Here is a 19,631-nt window from a genome sequence, read left to right as displayed (position 1 = left end):
CTCTGAGGAAGCACGCGGAGGAGGTGAGACCGCTGGACCCTCGAATAAACACATTACTCAAATAATTGTATTTATTCCACAGCGCTGTGGAGTCATGTGTTTTTTTGTTTGTTTTTTTACCGTGCTAGCGCAGGTTAGCTGCGTATTAACGTGCACATGAGCGGGCAGCATCCCGGTGCAGATGTAAACAAAACAGTGTCATGCTAACCGTATGCTAACCTTAGCTTTTGTGACTCTTGTAATCTCCAGTGCCAGTGAACGCACCTGTTCTACAAGCACACCTGTTAACACGTCATTAGACCGTGAACGAACCGCGTAAGAACTCCTGTGAGACCATAACAGGCGTGACTCAGCAGTTTAGGCCATCACTGAGTCAGGTGTGTTCCCCCAACCACTAGGGATGGGTACCTTTCACATTTGATCCTGGACAGTACCATTTCCAGGTACCTGGAATTTTTTTAATTGAACCTTAACCCTTAGATGCATAAGTGGGTCAAAAATGACCCGGTGAGGTTGTTTTCTTGAAATATCTTTGTAATGAAAATTTTTTAACATTTCATATTCCAGGTATTCCTCAAAAAACATGTTTTTGACATAATTCCATTTACATTTCTAATTTACCTTTTAAAAATTTTAAGAAATTTTAGTTTTTGTACTACTACCCCAAGCTTCCATAAGTGGGTCACAAATGACCCGCATGCATTTTCTTTGGAATCCAATGGGAACCTTCAATTCTTATCAGCTGTGGCTGTCTGGAATAAATAAATTGTGGACCACACGGGCTATATCAGAAGTTTGACACTTCAGGAAGACTATTTTACACAGCAATAGCTGATACATGTAAGTATTATTGTCATATAGTATTGTGTGTGTGTGTTTTTCATGACTTATTCACTAGCCTTGTTTATAACTAGCTAAAACTAGCTAGCTAACTAAGTCAGCTAACATTACTATTTGTATTGTGTTCGTGCGTGTGAGAGTGTTTGTATTATTCATCAATAAATTAACCTACTTTACAACTAGCTAACACTAGCTAGCTAACTAAGTTAGCTAACATTACTATTTGTATTGTGTTTGTGTGTGTGAAAGAGTGTTAGTATTATTCATCAATAAATTAGCCTACTTTACAACTAGCTAACACTAGCTAGCTAGCATTACTAAATGGTATTTAGTGTGTATGTGTGTGTAAGTGAGTGCTACATATTGATCTATTGAAAACATTACTCTCATGTTTCTTCATCAAGGTGTCATGGCTGCTAGATACACAGTTGAAATGGTCCTACAGATGCTGGATGATGGAGAGGCAGTAACGGGGTTGGACTCAGAGTCTGAAATTTCTGATGATGAGGACCCAGACTATTGTCCAGGTGGCAGTGGCAGTCGTCCACCTGGAAATCCAACTGAACAGGATCAATCTGACTCAGAAGATTCCTCTTCGGTGTCCTCTGAAGAAGAAAATATCATGTCCAACAGAATGAGTCAGAAGGGCTCTTACTGGAGCGAGTTACCTCCCACCCAGGGTAGAACACAGAGCCACAATATCATCAGAAGTCGGTCAGGGCCTGCAGAAGGGCTTAGCACCACTGTCTCACCAAAAGATGCATGGGAGCTCTTTATCACTGATGATATAATACAAGAGGTGATGAAGTGCACAAACTTGGAAGGACGGAGAGTAGCAACAGCTAGAAGAAAAGAATGGACAAATGTCACCAAAGATGAATTCATGGCCTTCATTGGATTGACCCTGCTTGCAGGAAGTGAGAAGAACTGGGATGTTTCAGTCCGTGAGCTTTTTGGGAGTCCTCTACATAATCCCATGTACAAGGCCACTATGGCTGTTGGAAGATTTGAAGACATTCGCCGTACCTTGCGCTTCGATGATAAGAGGACCAGAGCCTTCCGACTGGAAACAGACCATATGGCAGCCTTCCGCTATGTCTGGGACCTATTCCTGGTCAACTGCAGACAGCGATTCATCCCCAGTGATTGTGTCACTGTGGACGAACAGCTTGTGCCATTCAGGGGTAGGTGCAAGTTCTTACAGTACATGCCAAGCAAGCCCGCCAAGTACGGCCTAAAGATCTTCTGGGTTTGTGATGCACGCATCCCCTATGCAATAGATGGTATAGTTTACACAGGGAGACAACCAGGTGAAGAGGTTCAGAAGAATCTGGGGGAAAACATTGTCAAGCAGTTGTGTGGTAGATTTAGAAACACAGGTCGCAACATCACAATGGATAACTTTTTCACCAGTGTGCCTCTTGCACAGCATCTTCTAGAGAAGGATCTCACTATTGTGGGGACTCTACGTATGAACAAGCCAGACATCCCTCCTCTGATGAAGCCTTCCAAGTCCAGGGAGGTTCACAGCACAGAGTTTGGATTCAACAACAGCCTTACCATGGTCAGCTATGTCAGAAAGAAAGCAAAAGCTGTTGTGCTCCTGAGCACGATGCACCACGACAAATAAGTGGATGAAAATAGCAGAAAGAAAAAAACAGAAGTGATCACATTTTACAACAAGACGAAAGGAGGTGTAGACACCACTGACCAGATGGTTGGAACCTACACCTGCAAGCGCCAAACACAGAGGTGGCCCATGGTGTTGTGGTACAACATAATTGACATCGCCACCCTGAATTCATACACCTTTTTCACGGCTCAGCACCCAGATTTCAAGAGCGGCATCACCAATGCACGACGGATCTTCCTCAAAGAGCTGTCAAAGGAGCTTGTCACCCCACACATGAGGAGTCGACTGGAAGGCTGCCCCCAACTGCAAACCCCGATTATTGAAGCAATGGAAAGGTGTGGGGTGACAAAAGCCAAAATCCAGCCACAGGTGAGAAGCAGACAGGGCCAACCAAAGAGAAAGAGGTGTCAGATCTGCCCAAGTAACAAAGATCGCAAAGTTAACAACAGTTGTGGGAAATGCAATGTACCTGTGTGCAATGATCACAGCCAGAAACAGGTAGTTTGTCTGAACTGCATACAATGATGAGACCAGGCAAAACAGGGAAAAGAAAGAAGAACTGTCAATGACTGGACATACATACACACACGCACACACAATGGATGTTCACATTTTTTCTATTGCTGTTCTGGGTAATTTTGTTTTAAATTGTGAAGAAGAAAATTGAAGAATAAAGATATTTCAAACATGAAATCATTCTTGTGTGGTCCTAAATATATTACAAAATATTATACAAGTGATTATTCTTCACCAAAATGACAACAAATGGCATGAAAACACGTTGATTCTAACATGGGTCATTTTTGACCCACTTGTGGAAGAGTGTAGGGTCCAGTCACTCGTGCATCTAAGGGTTAAAGGCCTACTGAAACCCACTACTACCCACCACGCAGTCTGATAGTTTATATATCAATGATGAATTATTAACATTGCAGCACATGCCATTACGGCCTTTTTAGTTTACTAAATTGCAATTTTAAATTTCCCGGGAGTTTCTTGTTAAAAAACGTAGTGTAATGATGCGCGGATAGACAATCATATCATCCGCAACCGCATCACTAAAGTCGTCATCCACCCGCCATCCACCCGAACCAACATTTTATCAACACTGCAACCGCCCGCCACCCGCCCGTTGTTATATTTCAGGGGTCGGTAGCCTTTACCACTCATAGATCTAATTGGACCCGTTTCACAGAGTATAGTAGACAATGGGAGCCGCTAACATTCTCGCGACTGTTTGCTGGTGCTTATCCAGATAACAAGAATAAGGGCGTGCTATGAAACAATTGCCTTTGACTCCTTCTACAACAAGTACAAACTGTTTGCCAGTCCAGCTACATGTTGTGTGCAGCTTCCACAGACACACTTACAAGATTGAAAGGCAATACTGGGTGACACAGAGTACACTGATGGTTGTGATATAAACAATTTTAACACTCTTACTAATATGCACCATGCTGTGAAGCCACACCAAACAAGAATGACAAACACATTTCGGGAGAACATCCTCACAGTAACACAACATAAACGCAACACAAAAAATACCCAGGATCCTTTGCATCCATGACTCTTCCTGAATATATTTTACGCCCCCAACCCCGCCCACCTTACCAACGCACGAGGGAGTGGGTGGGGGGGGGGGGCATGGGGTTTGGTGCTAGCGGGGTGTATACTATAGTCAGGAAGAGTCATGGATGCAAAGGATTCTGGGTATTTGTTGTGTTGCGTTTGTGTGTTACTGTGAGGATGTTCTCCCGAAATGTGTTTGTCATTCTTGTTTGGTGTGGCTTCACAGCGTGGCGCATATTAGTAAGAGTGTTAAAATTGTTTACATCACAACCATCAGTGTACTCTGTATCACCCAGTATGCCTCTCAGTCGTGTGCGTGTATCTGCGGAAGCCACATATAACATGTTGCTGGGCTGGCATGCAATTTGTACTTGTTGTAGAAGGCGTCAAAGGCAATGGCTTCATAGCACGCCCTAATTCTTGTTAACTGGGTGACCGCCAGCAGATAATCGCGGGTATGTTTGCGGCTCCTGTTGTCTTCTTTACTTTGTGACACGGGTCAAAATGGCCCTTTGAGTGGTAAAGGTTGCCGATCCCTGAACCATGTATATCAAATATTTCCGAATGGTTCACCCGCCACCCGCCCGAATCTATTTAAAATCTAATTTTTCGTCATGTCACCCGCCCGACCACTCCGCGGATGAGACCGCGAACTGCGCATCTCTAACATGTACGCAAGACGTCACGGGCTGTTAGGAATATGAGTGCTGCACACACACACACACACACACACACACACACACACACACACACACACACACACACACACACACACACACACACACACACACACACACAGTTAAAAATCGTCTGCTTTAACGGCATAATTACACAGTATTTTGGACATCTGTGTTGCTGAATCTTTTGGTTCAATTAATAATGGAGAACTCTAAGTAGAAAGATGGAGGTGGGAAGCTGTTGCCTTCAGCCACACAAACACACGGTGTTTCCTTGTTTAAATTTCCCGGAGGTGAAGCTTTACTATGGATCAGAGCGGTCAAGCGAACATGGTTCCCGACCACTTGTCAACCAGCAGGTTTCGGTGAGAAAATTGTGGTAAAAAGTCGCCACTTACCAGAGATCAGCTGAGCTTGTGCCGTCCGTACAGCTGCCGTCGACTTCCATCTGACACTGGCCTCAAGACACCCGAGGATAGACCCTTCCGACTATCAGGTACTATTAAACTCACTAAAACACTTGCAACACAATAGAAAGATAAGGGATTTCCCAGAATTATCCTAGTAAATGTGTCTAAAAACATCTGAATCCGTCCCTATGCAATCAGGTTGTTATTTTTTTTTCAACTTGATTTTTTTTTTTTTTTTTTTTTTTTTTTCAAGCCCGTCGCTATCAATATCCTTAAACACAAATCTTTCATCCTCGGAAAATTATCGTTTTTTCGGTCCGAATAGCTCTTCTTGTTGGAGGCTCCCATTAAAAACAATGTGAGGATGTGAGGAGCCATCAACGGGTAACGTCATCGTCTGCGACTTCCGGGAAAGGCAGGGCTTTTCTGTTAGCGAACAAAAGTTGCAAACTTTATCGTGGATATTCTCTACTAAATCCTTTCAGCAAATATATGGCAATATCGCGAAATGATCAAGTATGACACATGGAATGGACCTGCTATCCCCATTTAAATAAGAAAATCTAATTTCAGTAGGCCTTTAAATTACTCTCTGTATTTGACCAATCCCCTGGTTCCGCTCCCTGGGAGGTGACACGAGCAGTGAGCAGCAGCGGTGGTCACGCTCGGGAACCATTTTGGTGATTTAACCCTCAATTCCAACCCTTGATGCTGAGTGCCAAAAAGGAAGGTAATGGGTCCCATTTTTATAGTCTTTGGTTTGAACTCAGAGCGGACACTCTAACCACAAGGCAACTGAGCAGTTCTTTTTAGTTGTATTATACAAACCCCGTTTCCATATGAGTTGGGAAATTGTGTTAGATGTAAATATAAACGGAATACAATGATTTGCAAATCATTTTCAACCCATATTCAGTTGAATATGCTACAAAGACAACATATTTGATGTTCAAATAGATGAACTTTTTTTTTTTGCAAATAATCATTAACATTTGAATTTGATATCAGCAACACGTGACAAAGAAGTTGGGAAAGGTGGCAATAAATACTGATAAAGTTGAGAAATGCTCATCAAACACTTATATGGAACATCCCACAGGTGTGCAGGCTAATTGGGAACAGGTGGGTGCAATGATTGGGTATAAAAGCAGCTTCCATTAAATGCTAAGTAATTCACAAACAAGGATGGGGTGAGGGTCACCACTTTGTAAGCAAATTGTCGAACAGTTTTAGAACAACATTTCTCAACGAGCTATTGCAAGGAATTTAGGGATTTTACCATCTACGGTCCGTAAAATCATCACAAAGTTCAGAGAATCTGGAGAAATCACTGCACGTAAGCGATGATATTACGGACTTTTGATCCCTCAGGCGGTACTGCATCAAAAACCGACATCAGTGTGTAAAGGATATCACCACATGGGCTGAGGAACACTTCATAAAACCACTGTCAGTAACTACAGTTGGTCGCTACATTTGTAAGTGCAAGTTAAAACTACTATGCAAAGCCAAACCCATTCATCAACAATATCCGGAAACGCCGCCGGCTTGGCTGGGCCCGGGCTCACCTAAGATGGACTGATGCGAAGTGGAAAGGTGTTCTGTGGTCTGACAAGTCCACATTTCAAATTATATTTGGAAACAGAGGATGTGGTGTCCTCCAGAACAAAGAGGAAAATAACCATTCGGATTATTATAGGCGCAAAGTTCAAAAGCCAGCATCTGTGATGGTATGGGAGTGTATTAGTGCCCAAGGCATGGGTAAGTTACACATCTGTGAAGGCACCATTAATGCTGAATGGTCCATGCAGGTTTTGGAGCAACATACGTTGTCATCCAAGCAACGTTCTCATGGACGCCTCTGCTTATTTCAGCAAGACAAGTGTTACAACAGTGTGGCTTCGTAAAAAAAGAGTGCGGGTACTTTCTTGCCCCGCCTGCAGTCCAGACCTGTCTCCCATCGAAAATGTGTGGCGCATTATGAAGCGTAAAATACGACAGCGGAGACCCCGGACTGTTGAACGACTGAAGCTCTACATAAAGCAAGAATTGGAAAGAATTCCACTTTCAAAGCTTCAACAATTAGTTTCGTCAGTTCCCAAACGTTTATTGAGTGTTGTTAAAAGAAAAGGTGATGTAACACAGTGGTGAACATGCCCTTTCCCAACTACTTTGGCACGTGTTGCAGCCATGAAATTCTAAGTTAATTATTATTTTGCAAAAAAAATAAAGTTTATGAGTTCGAACACCAAATATCTTGTATTTGTAGTGCATTCAAATGAATATGGGTTAAAAATGATTTGCAAATCATTGTATTCCGTTTGTATTTGCATCTAACACAATTTCCCAACTTATATGGAAACAGGGTTTGTATATTATATATTATCATTTTAGTTACGTTTGTGAGTTAATATATAGTTTAGTTATTTAAAAAAAAAAATGAACCTTAACAGTGAGCTGACAATGATAACTGTGCTGTCCATTTTTTATGTCCTGATTTCTTACTCTTCTGAGTCTCCTTATCAATATTATATGTATTATATTACATCTGTCCATTTTCGACCGCTTGTCCCTTTCGTGATCGCTGGGGGTTGGTGGTGCTTGAGCTAGGGCTGTAACGGTACACAAAAATTTCGGTTCGGTACGTACCTCGGTTTAGAGGTCACGGTTTGGTTAATTTTCGGTACAGTAAGAAAACAACAAAATATACATTTTTTTGGTTATTTATTTACCAAATTTGAAAACAATGGCTTTATCCTTTTAACATTGGGAAAACTATAATAATTCTGCCCACGTTAATCCACATTAAACTGCCTCAAGTTGTTGCTTTGATTAAATAAAATGAAAAAACCTTTCTTCTGCATATAAAAAGTGCAACATTAAACAGTTTCCATTGAAACTGTTTGTCAACTCATCATGCTTAATTTATTACAGTATTTGGGAAGCCTGTAGTTGAGTTTTATTATGTAAATGTTGTATTTTTATCAACATGTGATAGAAGGGACCCTGCTATTCAAAACTAGGCTGCTACATTACTAATGATTAATGTAACTATTGCTGAAAAATAGTACAATTGCAATAGGAGAGACTATTTATCCCTAAACACAATGGAGTTCAATGAAATAACAGACAGACAGAGCTTTGCTGCCCCTAACAGGCACACGCGCACACACACACACACACACACACACACACACATACATACACACACACACACACACACACACACACACACACACACACACACACAGAGCAAAATGAGCTAACGTTACGCTAAAAGCTACTTAGCCTTCACTTCAAGCCTATACTGTGAGCTAGCTGAGCTGCAGTTTAAGTTTCTAGAAGGTCAACGGGCTCATAGTGATGTTTGTACTAGTTATGACTGGGAAGTGTTTAGTATCATTTGGGTAGAGTCCGCTGCTCCCCTGCTAGTTATGACTGGGAAGTGTTTAGTATCATTTGGGTAGAGTCCGCTGCTCCCCTGCTAAAGGAATATCTCTGCTCGACGCTAAAGCATTGACTACCTCGCTCTGAATACGCACTGCTGATTGGCTCTTACATCGCTCTGAAAACGCACTGCTGATTGGCTTTGTATGTAACCAATCAGATGGTTGTGTGGACGGGACAATGCTGGGTGCTCACTGCTCAGACAGAGGCAGAAAGCAGAGCAGCTTGTGAAGACTTCTGCTTCCAAACTCGTTCGGTACGCCCGCGTGCCGAACCGAAACCCCCGTACCGAAACGGTTCAATACAAATACACGTACCGTTACACCTCTAGCTGGAGCCTATCCCAGCAGCTCTCGGGCGGAAGGCAGGTACTCCCTGCACAAGTCACCACCTCAGCGCAGGGCTCACACAGATTGACAGACAACATTCACACTCACACGCTATATTTTCATATATTATATATATATTATATAAAATACTTTGTATGACTTTAGCTGGCAGGGAGTAGTCTTTGAAAGTCTAGTATTTGTTTGTGTTTATGCTGTAAGGGCCTGATTTACTAAAGCTTTGCGTGTATTAAAACACGTGTAAACTTGATAGCATGATTTACTAAGGCTATGTCCTAACTAAGCCAGAAAACCCCTTAAAGGAAAAATGATTTAGCCACACTAATTCGTTTAAGATTCCCCTCCTTGGAGAATTCTTTACATGGGTAAGTGCGCCGTCTATTTCTTGAATCCCTGGCTCTTAGCTTTATATGGACTCATTGATCGTTTACACACTGAGTTCGGAGAGGTAGTGACGCCAGAAAGGCCGCGCCCCCAGCTTCAAACTAAAGCTGGCTGGAAATATGGAGGCGAGTCATCCAGACATGCCCGTGTTTCTCCTTCTGCCTGCACAGACGCTTGTGGAAATCCCCCATTAATACCTAAAGAGAAAGCGATTGCAGCTATTTGGGATACAACACTTCTCAGGCGGCAAGATAACTTTCAAATGTCCAGGTCATCTGTGATTCTACTTACCGAAAAACATTGTCCATTTGTCAAAGAAGAGAAAACGAGAATGTGGGCTCCCGTGCATGTGATTAAAGAAAGGTAGCGTGTGCTTTGTATTACCTGGCCGTCGAGGGAAGACTACGGAAAACGGCGAATGCCTTTTGGACTGGCAAAGCAGACTGTATCAGTTATTGCTCGCCATGTATGTCGCAGACTCAACGTCTAAGTCCAGAGTATATAAAGTCACCAAAAACGAATGGACAATGAAGGTGAATGCTAAAGATTTAGGAGTGTCCTGACCAGATATCGAAATTCCTTGCTTGATTGACATCAAATGTTATTTAACACATTGTTTACTTTCGCATGTCCATTAAAGATGTTATTAATTTATGATGCCTCAGGTTTGATTCACTACATTAGGCCCCCACAACACACAGGATTTCAGTTAACTGAAATACCACAACACTGGATATTGTTGGGGCAGGGGTCTTAAACGACCATTGTGTGTGTGTGTGGACAAGGATATGCTTAGGTGGGATTTACCCTGGATAACTTAGTGTAGGTCTCGGTCTTCAGTAGTATGAAAAATATATGCCGACCATCAAAATGCCCACAGTACTGTGAAGATAAAATGCAAATATATTATACAGCACGCGCATTGTGGTTAGCAACACTCATCACCGTTTTGGTTGCACTATTTTGCATTTCATTTTACACGTTTGAAAAGGACCTGCCAACTGACACAGTTCCACACACCGCTGTGAGAGAGGAATGCTCGCGCTGCAAAGACACACAATGGACAGAGAATCCTCCGACCCACGTGTACCTTTCAACATGTGTGGACGTTCAGGAATAAAAAATATTAGACCTTTATCTATTTTGCAACATCCTTTTAAATTTTCATAAAGCTGCTATATGACTTAAAGGGCTGATTAAAACAAATTCAATTGATGTGTTTTGGTGACATTTAATATTTTTTAATAACATTCGTTTTTTCACATAGAATATATTACTAACCTCCTTCTTGAAGTTTTTGCATCTTGAGCATAGTAGTACTGTAGTACAGCTTCCCTCCATGCACTTTCAGCAGTAAAAAGAAAATGGTGTCAATGTTGATGCACTGCAGAACTGCTTCTAAAATGCCCGAACAAAAATGTACGTCTCCTGCATGTTTGAAAACATAGCAAAACACCCCAGGTGGTAGCATAATAACATGAATGTGCAGTAAATGAGTGTCTCTGTGGTGATGCCCGGTATAGTACACACAAAATCCTCATTTAAATAAGGCGGTCTGCACCACATTTTTTAATTGCATACACAGTTTTAGAAGATCGCATGCAACACACCCACTAAAAGTGCATGCTATTTTACAGATTGCACACGCTGTTTAGCGTGAGGTATTTGGATATTAGTAAATCCGGCCCTAGGTATTGTACTTATTATACACTGCTGTTTGATTGTAATGTGCCTTTTGGTTGTAGTTTTTGTTACCAAATGTGGAGGTGTAGAAATCGCCATGAAAAATTTGGGCTGTGCGTCACATTTAGTTATCCTTTCACAGGGTTTCCCCTTAAGGTAAATAGTAGCCGCTGGAGCAGAGTTAAGGACATCACCTTTTTGTATGTTGGCAGACTTGTCAGCGATCCTGTTCTGTCTGCCTGTAATGTTTGTCTGATGTTGAATGGGATTGTGCTGAAAATCTTAATTTCCCCTCGGGGATTATTAAAGTATTTCTGATTCTGATTCTGATGCGGGGCACCGCCACAAATCTGCATTACTACCCCTGTGAAAGCATACAAAACACCTCCGTCCTACACAAGCATGCCGACTAGCCATTGACTAGCGGGTGTCATGACTAGTGATGGTGCTTAGACAACATCTGGAGAAGGTCTGCAACATTTAAAAGATTAAATCGAATAATCGGATTAGAAAAAGCTTTGATTTATTGTATAATCTGTGGCTTCTATTAATCGTCATTACTAAGATAATCAATAGATGTATAGATATCCATTCCATAGTGTGGTAACACTCCACTTTTCTATTAAAATATGCAAACCACAGGTGTATACAATTCAGCCGGGGGATATTTACGGACTGCGGATAATTTTTTTTATAGGCCTGTGGCACATTCTGTAAACAGTATAAATTGGGCTAGGCGATATGGGCCGAAACTGATATCGCTGTGTTTTTAGTCCGAATGCCGATATACGGTATCTTAAAAAAACTTGCAAAGTGCTTAAGGTTGCCTAAGTGTTTTTGGGGTACTCAAATTATTTTTGTTGGAAGTAGTAACGTAACGTGTTGTTAATTCTTATAGAGTAATTAGTTAGCCGTTACTATGTCGAAACAGTTTTGGTAAATTTTGTTCATTAACGTTAGGTTTATAGCCTCAAGCTTGTGCGCGGGGATAGATGGAGTTTGGACTTGCTCTCTGTGATGAAGGCCGCTGGCTGTACAGTTTGAAATTACTCATCAGCCACCGAGCCGCTACATCACAGTAGGTTAGTCTGCACAAGCTATGGGGAGAGGCACTTTCAAGCCGAGGAGGAGCTAAACATTTGACACTCAGAGCGAGCATTATAGAGGAGCTATCGCAAACTGCTGTGCTAAGTTGCTAACCGAATTGAACAACATAAACAAATTAGATTTGTGATTAAGTCGCTACAAGGAGTGATATAGGTTCTCAAGCAAATTTGTTTGCTGTAATGACTCAACTATAGCCAAATGCAGTCGGTGACTCAAAGCATTGCATCACTCGCGAGTCGAGAAGTCAGCACGAGAGCTGCCATATTCTTTTAAAAAGTTTGTTGAGTTGCATCATTGTGCGTCACAAAAGCCTACGTAAACACAAAAGGGGCGGGGTTGAGCCAGAGTGAATGCCCTGTGCAACGACCGTCAGCAAACTGCCATTGCGGCATAGCTCGGTTGGTAGAGTGGCCGTGCCAGCAACTTGAGGGTTGCAGGTTCGATTCCCGCTTCCGCCATCCTAGTCACTGCCGTTGTGTCCTTGGGCAAGACACTTTACCCACCTGCTCCCAGTGCCACCCACACTGGTTTAAATGTAACTTAGATATTGGGTTTCACTATGTAAAGCGCTTTGAGTCACTAGAGAAAAGCGCTATATAAATATAATTCACTTCACAATTCACTTCACATTACAGAGGCACATCAAAAGATACCGGTATGGCGATATTGTCTCAAATATACATCTCTCTCTAAAATATACTGGTATTATTTATAATAATACCGGTATACCACTCAGCCCTATGTAAGTACAAAATAAATTCAACAAATAGTGCAAAAAAAGTCATGCTGTAATGTAGCAACGATAATTATGATAGATTTTATTTGTTATGCACTTTTTATTTAAATAAATCTTAAAGTGCTATGAAACAGACCAGTATTTAAAACAATAAAAGCTTCAGTATTAAAACTGATATAATACGTAGACACTATCAGTGAAGCATAAGAAACACAGAACGTACAAAATTGTGGATTTTTTTTTTAACATGTACAGTGTGTCTATTTATTTTGAGTTATTTAAAAAAAAGATTTTAGTGCGTGTAGAAGTACTTTTTGAGCACATTTAAATGTTCATATTGTGGCTTTCCTAATATTTGTAAGGAGAAAAAGCTGAATTGTTGATGCTAATAATGCAAGGATGTGTACGTTTTTTTTTGTTTTTGTTTTTTTACCTTTTTGAAAAATAACATGAACATAAGTCATGGCCGATGATGCCAAAGGTATGATGGTGTTAGACAGTCCAATTTTTTAAAGACATTTTACATACTGTAATGAAGCATGTAGAGGACCACACTCCGCATACAAAAGAGTCTCATACATCCCAGACAACAAACAGGAAGTAACTTTATATTCTTCCCCTAACAGGAAGAACCCTTGGAAAATACAAAGACTCAATGTGTCAGAGGATTAACAAAAGGTGCAACAACATAAGATAATATATTTCAGTTTTTGACTTGGATGATGGCTCCAGTGTGTGAATAGGCTTTGTTCTATATGTTCACTTTTATATGACAAGCGATGAGATGAGGGAGACTTAGACCTGCTGTCACGGCTTATTCTTGACTCAGGGCATTTGGACTGGAGGAACTGTGACGCTCAAGAAATGTGACAGCTAGATAGATGGGCTCAGCAATAACAGAACGGATACTCAAGGAAGAGCGGAGAGGCAGGATATAACTTCCAAGTCATGTGATTCTTTGTCAGGTATTTAAAAAAAGGAGAACATTCTCTTCCTTGCAGCTTGCATTTCCCTTTTTTGCCATAAAGTTTTTTGAAATTGATCCCATAATGTGTGTTCATATGCTGACAGTTAAGCATAAACACTTTACACTTTCCATTGTAAACCTTCTACTTCCTGGAATGCGCATTGAATGGCCTGCTACTCTGTATAGATTTTAGCTGTCCAGTTTGCAGGCACACATGGTAAAGAACAGCATTATTAATCATCTTCCTCCTATTTTTTTTTTTTATAAATGCAAGAAATATAAATACATCTCGGTTAATTTTCAGTTCCTCTTTTACATGCATTTGCCAGTTGATAATCGCAATTCGAACAAAGGTTGCCACCTGAGGTTTTTTTTTTTACTTGTACTTAGTTTCATTTTTGAGACAGTCTTATACCGCATTGAGCCTGGCTCTCTGCATTGTGTTTTGTACTTCATGGATGCAACAATGAACCAGTTGAACTATTGTTGATTAAAAATGTCACAATTATTTAATCGCAAAGGCTCCTATACCATGGGATTCAGTCCTCCTCACTCGCTATAAACGGACATTATATTGGTATGTTATTTCCTGCACAATAGCCACAGAATAAAAATGAAGTTACACCAGCGATGCACATGCTTATACATATCTATCGAGAGACAAGCAAGGATTCTACACTAGCTTCAAAAATGGTAACACAAAGCAGCAAACCTTTCCTCGCAAAGAATCATTGAAGATGATGGCCCACTCATTTGCTAAACCTGGCCACCAATATGGTGTCCAGCATTTGCGGGATCACCTCCTAATTGTAAGACATAGTAACTGAGGTAAATCATGTTGGTGCAAAGTTACTAAATGAAGAATTGCGTTGATAAATAGTTAAATATATAGTTGTCACTTACAGTCAGTAGCTTAGCGTTGAGTCAGTTCAGTGTAAACCAACAGCAACTGGTGCTCCTGTCATCCAGTGACCATTTAACGTTAAAGATTGCTTCTTGTCTGTGTTAAATAAACCATAGACATTGTAAGTTAATATAGCAAGTGTAAAACACTAACTTATATTATTAAAACTTGAAAAACCACTTTATTACACATAAGTAACATATTTGCCTGTTATAATAATAAAGTTAACCTTAGCTTTACATTAATACAATTACAATAATTTGTCAATTTATTATTAATAATACTTTTTGTTTGAATTTATTATTTACTACAGTTGTTGTAACATTATCTTGCTGTTAATCTCTAATGAATGTCTATGTGACTGTATCGATTCTTTTCATTGCCTAATATCTGTTAAACAGTGATTTTTACTCAGACTATTATCGTACAATCACAGTCTATAACCATTACATCCCTAGATGTGACACACAAAAGCCTGTTCTCACAAAAATTGTCGGATTCTGTACCAATTACACCGCCAGTAAACCAATGAAAAAGTAGAAAAGGCACATTTTTTTTTTGGACTACTGAAAAAAAAGAAGCTTTTTTTTATATATATAATTTCATAGAGAATTACAAGAATTGCTGACATAGTGTGCACATTTTTTTAGTACCCTGGTTTCCATATGATATATCTGCGTAAAATTTAACAACATAAAGACCTTCAAGGTATTAAGTAGCAAACATATCTATGTATGTTTTGTCGGTACATGAGTCAACCAGTTACTTTTTGTTAATTAAAACCACATCAACAGATGTGTGATATTCAAGACATAATACAGTGTTTCCCACAGGTCAGGCATCTATTTGTGGTGGTGTGGTCGGGCGGCGGGGGTTGTTCGGGGGGCAATGACCAAGAAGAACGCGGAGTTGGAATATAATAACAACACTTTATGTACATATTTATATAATATTTCCACATTTATATAATATGTAACTATAAGCTCCATTCACAGACAGAGTCCCATTGCTTTTATGAGCGGTCGAGCGAGTCAAAAGCAAAATAAAATAAAAAACATTTTTTATTTTATTTTTATCTTTATTTTTATTTGTGGCGGCCGTAATTCTTTCGTGGCGGGCCGCCACAAATAATTGAATGTGTGGGAAACCCTGTAGTATGGAAAACATATTTGTTCCAGCACCCCCCGCGACGTTGTAAGGGACAAGCGGTAGAAATTGGATCGATGGATATTTGCTTGTACATTTTTGGGTTTCTGCTATGCCTGCCCAGCCATTTAACTGTAAAATGACAATCACAATTCATCAGAAAGTGTGATGTATTGGCAAATTGTTTAAATTGTGAATATAAGAATAAAGATAATTATGGGATCGCTTCATACCTAGTTTCTCCACAGATGACTTGGAATTTCCTTGGAAGAGAATTTTAATTATTTTCATGCAATTAACAACACAGAATCACTATCCAGTTCACCAGTATTGCTGCAGTGTTGCTGAATAGACAGATCTTCAAGAACATCAAAACAAAGTGGATTTATTTTATCTACTGGGGCTCCAGACTTAGGTCAAATCACAGGGAAACACTGTCTGCTCCAAGACTGAGGTCTGTGACTTCAGGACTAATCCCCTTCTTTCCCTCTGGTGTAGGAATACGATTCACGCTGTAGATTTCTGGGTTAAACTTTTATTTCAACATGGGCCAAGCGGCTCAAAATCCTCTTTGTACCACTCACAAGCTTGAGTCGCTGACCCCAAAAGGGACCGCATATCACTTCTGCTATTGCAGTTGAGGGAGCAGGTGATCAGTGGCTAATTTGCATGGGAAAGAACAGCCCCACATAACCGGCCACTCTGACCAGGGCTGTGTAGAGGTGGTTCAAGTGTGCTGCAATCCCTGATCCTTTAACTGAAGCCCGTCATAAGCATGATATTAGGACACCTATGAACTGTGATATCATTTTATAACATGGCTCTTTAAATCTAATCATGCTGTGCTTGTGTGCATGTGTGTGATGGTGCGTGAGTAGAAGTTCATTGAGTTCGAGGACACTCATGAACAAGACAAGAAGGACCTGCAGAGCCATGTGGACAGAATGGAATCCCACTCTAGACAACTGGAACTCAAGATCAGGAACTATGCTGACCAGAGTAAGCGCCTTCACTCAAATGCACAGATGTCCTCATTTTCACCATTACTGCCACATTTATTCACAGAAAAATCGCAAATATCTAAAATTAAATTTGTTTCCAGTTGTATGCCTGGATTATATACACACAACACTCTTACACTTCCTTCACACAGACACCCTCTTTGTTGCACATTTCGGGGAGGGAGTGTAATTGGATTATAGGATTTGTTATTTCCATCCTTGTAATGCGGCACTGCATCACCGCCCTTCTTTTTGCTGGATTAAGGAATATTTTATAGTATGGAAAGTATTTTTAACACACAGTTCATGTATACCACTTTATAGCAAGGGTATCCTTATTAATTAGCTAGAAGCTACTAATTGCATTATATTCAAATAAATGCTACATGTGTGCTCCCATATAAATAGACAGTAACTCAGTGTTAAAGTGGATCTTAAAAATTAGATATAAATAGATCTTTTGCTTTTGCAGGTGACAAGGGTTAAATTCATGATTTATAATGAATGCACATGTATCACTTTTATTTATTCTGTCAAATCTGGCACTAGCAGCCTATTACTCTTCCTCTCTCTTTACAAATCACTGAGCCCAACGCTGATAATTCTACTGCATCTGAGATGTGTTATTAATCTTATCATTTCAGTCCACGATGGGTGTCCTTGAATTTTATGATTCATAAAAAAATGAAGTAATATATAACATTTTAATATTTTATTTGATGGTATACAAAAAACAAGTGGTAAAAGATGGATGGATGGATGGATGGAAGAAAAAAAAAAATTGTTAAACAATTTGATTCATGATAGCTGTACAGAATGCCACGTTTGATGCCGTCCCACAAAAATGCATTGTTATAATAACCATGTGTCCTTTTGCAGACCATCTCTGGAACATTTCAGATACCGTATTTTTCAGATTATAAGTCGCTCCGTAGTATACATCCCACCGGCCGAAAATGCATAATAAAGAAGGAAAAAAACTTATATACGTCGCACTGGAGTATAAGTCGCATTTTTGGGCAAGAATACACATTTGAAAGGCAATTTAAAATAAATAAAGAATAGTGAACAACAGGCTTAATAAGTGTACGTTATATGACGCATAAATAACCAACGGAGAACGTGCCTGGTATGTTAAATTAACATATTATGGTAAGAGTCATTCAAATAACTATAACATATAGAACATGCTATACGTTTACCAAACAATCTGCCACTCCTAATCAATAAATCCGATGAAATCTTCTTCCTCGATGTCGCTTCTAAACAACTCTGCCAACTCCAAGGGTATGCGCCGCTTCCTCTTGTCGTTTTCTGCTGCATATTTCCCTACCTCCAGCTTGTATTCTGCAGTACATGATTTCCTTTTCGGTCCAATTTTTGTTCAACCCTTCCAAGTTTTTATAAGTTACCGCCAACGATGAAATGATCCATTTTAATAGCTACGGCAGTAGCATATAGCAGTTAGCATTCCATGACCCACAATACACTTCTGCCATGACCCTCCCCCACCGAATTCTAATTGGTTGACGTGTATGTGACGATTGCTGACATTTTCTTGGTCTCTTATGCAAATGAGATAAATCATATTATTTGATATTGTGTAATCTGCAGTACATGATTTCCTTTTTGGTGCCATTTTTGTTCAGCCCTTCTCAGTTTTTATAAGTTACCGCCAACGATGAAATGATCCATTTTAATAGCTACGGCAGTAGCATATAGCATATAGCAGTTAGCATTCCATGACCCACAATGCACTTCTGCCATGTCATTCCCCCGCCGAATTCTTATTGGTTGACGTGTATGTGACGATTGCTGACATTTTCTTCGTCTCTTCTGCGAATGAGATAAATAATATTATTTGATATTTTACGGTAATGTGTTAATAATTTCACACATAAGTCGCTCCGGAGTATATGTCGCACCCCCGGCCAAACTATGAAAAAAACTGCGACTTATGGTCCGAAAAATACGGTAAATCTGTTATTTAGTGAGGCATTTTTGTGTTTGTTGATATGTTTAACAGATTTGTCCGTGTGTCCATGTCCACTGTATAAACAGTGCGTGTTGTGTTAAGGATGTATACCATGATGCATGGTGGTATCCGATGTCATATGGCAAAATAGTGTAAATAAGACTTGATCCATGTTTAAAAAAATAATGATGTTCTTTGTTTAGTCAGCAGGTTAGAAGAGCGCGAGATCGACCTCAAGAAGGAATACAACTCCCTTCATCAACGCCACACAGAGGTAAACGTCAAAAGAAAGGAAAATGCGAAGAAAGGGATCAAAAATGTATTCCAAACGTGTTTGCTCTGACCCCTGTAGATGATCCATAATTATATGGAGCATGTAGAGCGGATCAAAATGCAGCAGGCTAGTGAGACGTCTGAGTCAAGCAGCGTTGGCCGAGTACGGTAAGTTGTCATTTTTACATTCACTAATTTTACTTCATTTTAGCAGTTTCTTTCAAAGATTCCTTCATGAGGAAATGATCTGCCTCTGTAGAAGAGACCGTCCTCTTTCATTGGGCATCTTTCCATCATCTGGTGGGGCATCTCTGCTGATTCCAGAGGCACAGACTCTTGCAGAGACACCAAGCACAGAGGGCTGGAGGTTCACAGACACAGCACAACCTCGCTCCAACACAAGCATCCAGGTGGGTGCAATTGCTTATATTGGATAACCCACATGTTCAGAGCCATTTAACCCTAATATTAGTATACTACTGCATATACTTGCGATCAACAGTTGTTGAAAATGAAAATATGTCTCCAAACT

The 19,631-nt window shown here is 40.2% G+C and overlaps 1 protein-coding gene across 6 annotated transcripts in view; it reads left to right on the top strand.

Moving 5' to 3' along the window:
• The window catches only part of spag9a (sperm associated antigen 9a), a 52,674-nt gene that overhangs the window by 469 nt on the left and 32,574 nt on the right, over positions 1-19,631 (top strand). For all 6 annotated transcript variants that reach the window (XM_061885058.1, XM_061885056.1, XM_061885057.1 and 3 more), the window contains exons 1-5: positions 1-23; positions 16,729-16,849; positions 19,030-19,100; positions 19,179-19,267; positions 19,359-19,509. The exon at positions 1-23 is cut by the window's left edge. In XM_061885058.1, the coding sequence (XP_061741042.1) occupies positions 1-23; positions 16,729-16,849; positions 19,030-19,100; positions 19,179-19,267; positions 19,359-19,509 (455 nt within the window). The remainder of the gene's footprint in view (positions 24-16,728; positions 16,850-19,029; positions 19,101-19,178; positions 19,268-19,358; positions 19,510-19,631) is intronic.

This window comes from Nerophis ophidion, linkage group LG23 (assembly GCF_033978795.1).
Source record: "Nerophis ophidion isolate RoL-2023_Sa linkage group LG23, RoL_Noph_v1.0, whole genome shotgun sequence".
NCBI lineage: Eukaryota > Metazoa > Chordata > Actinopteri > Syngnathiformes > Syngnathidae > Nerophis > Nerophis ophidion.
This window is presented reverse-complemented; position numbering and strand designations above follow the sequence as displayed.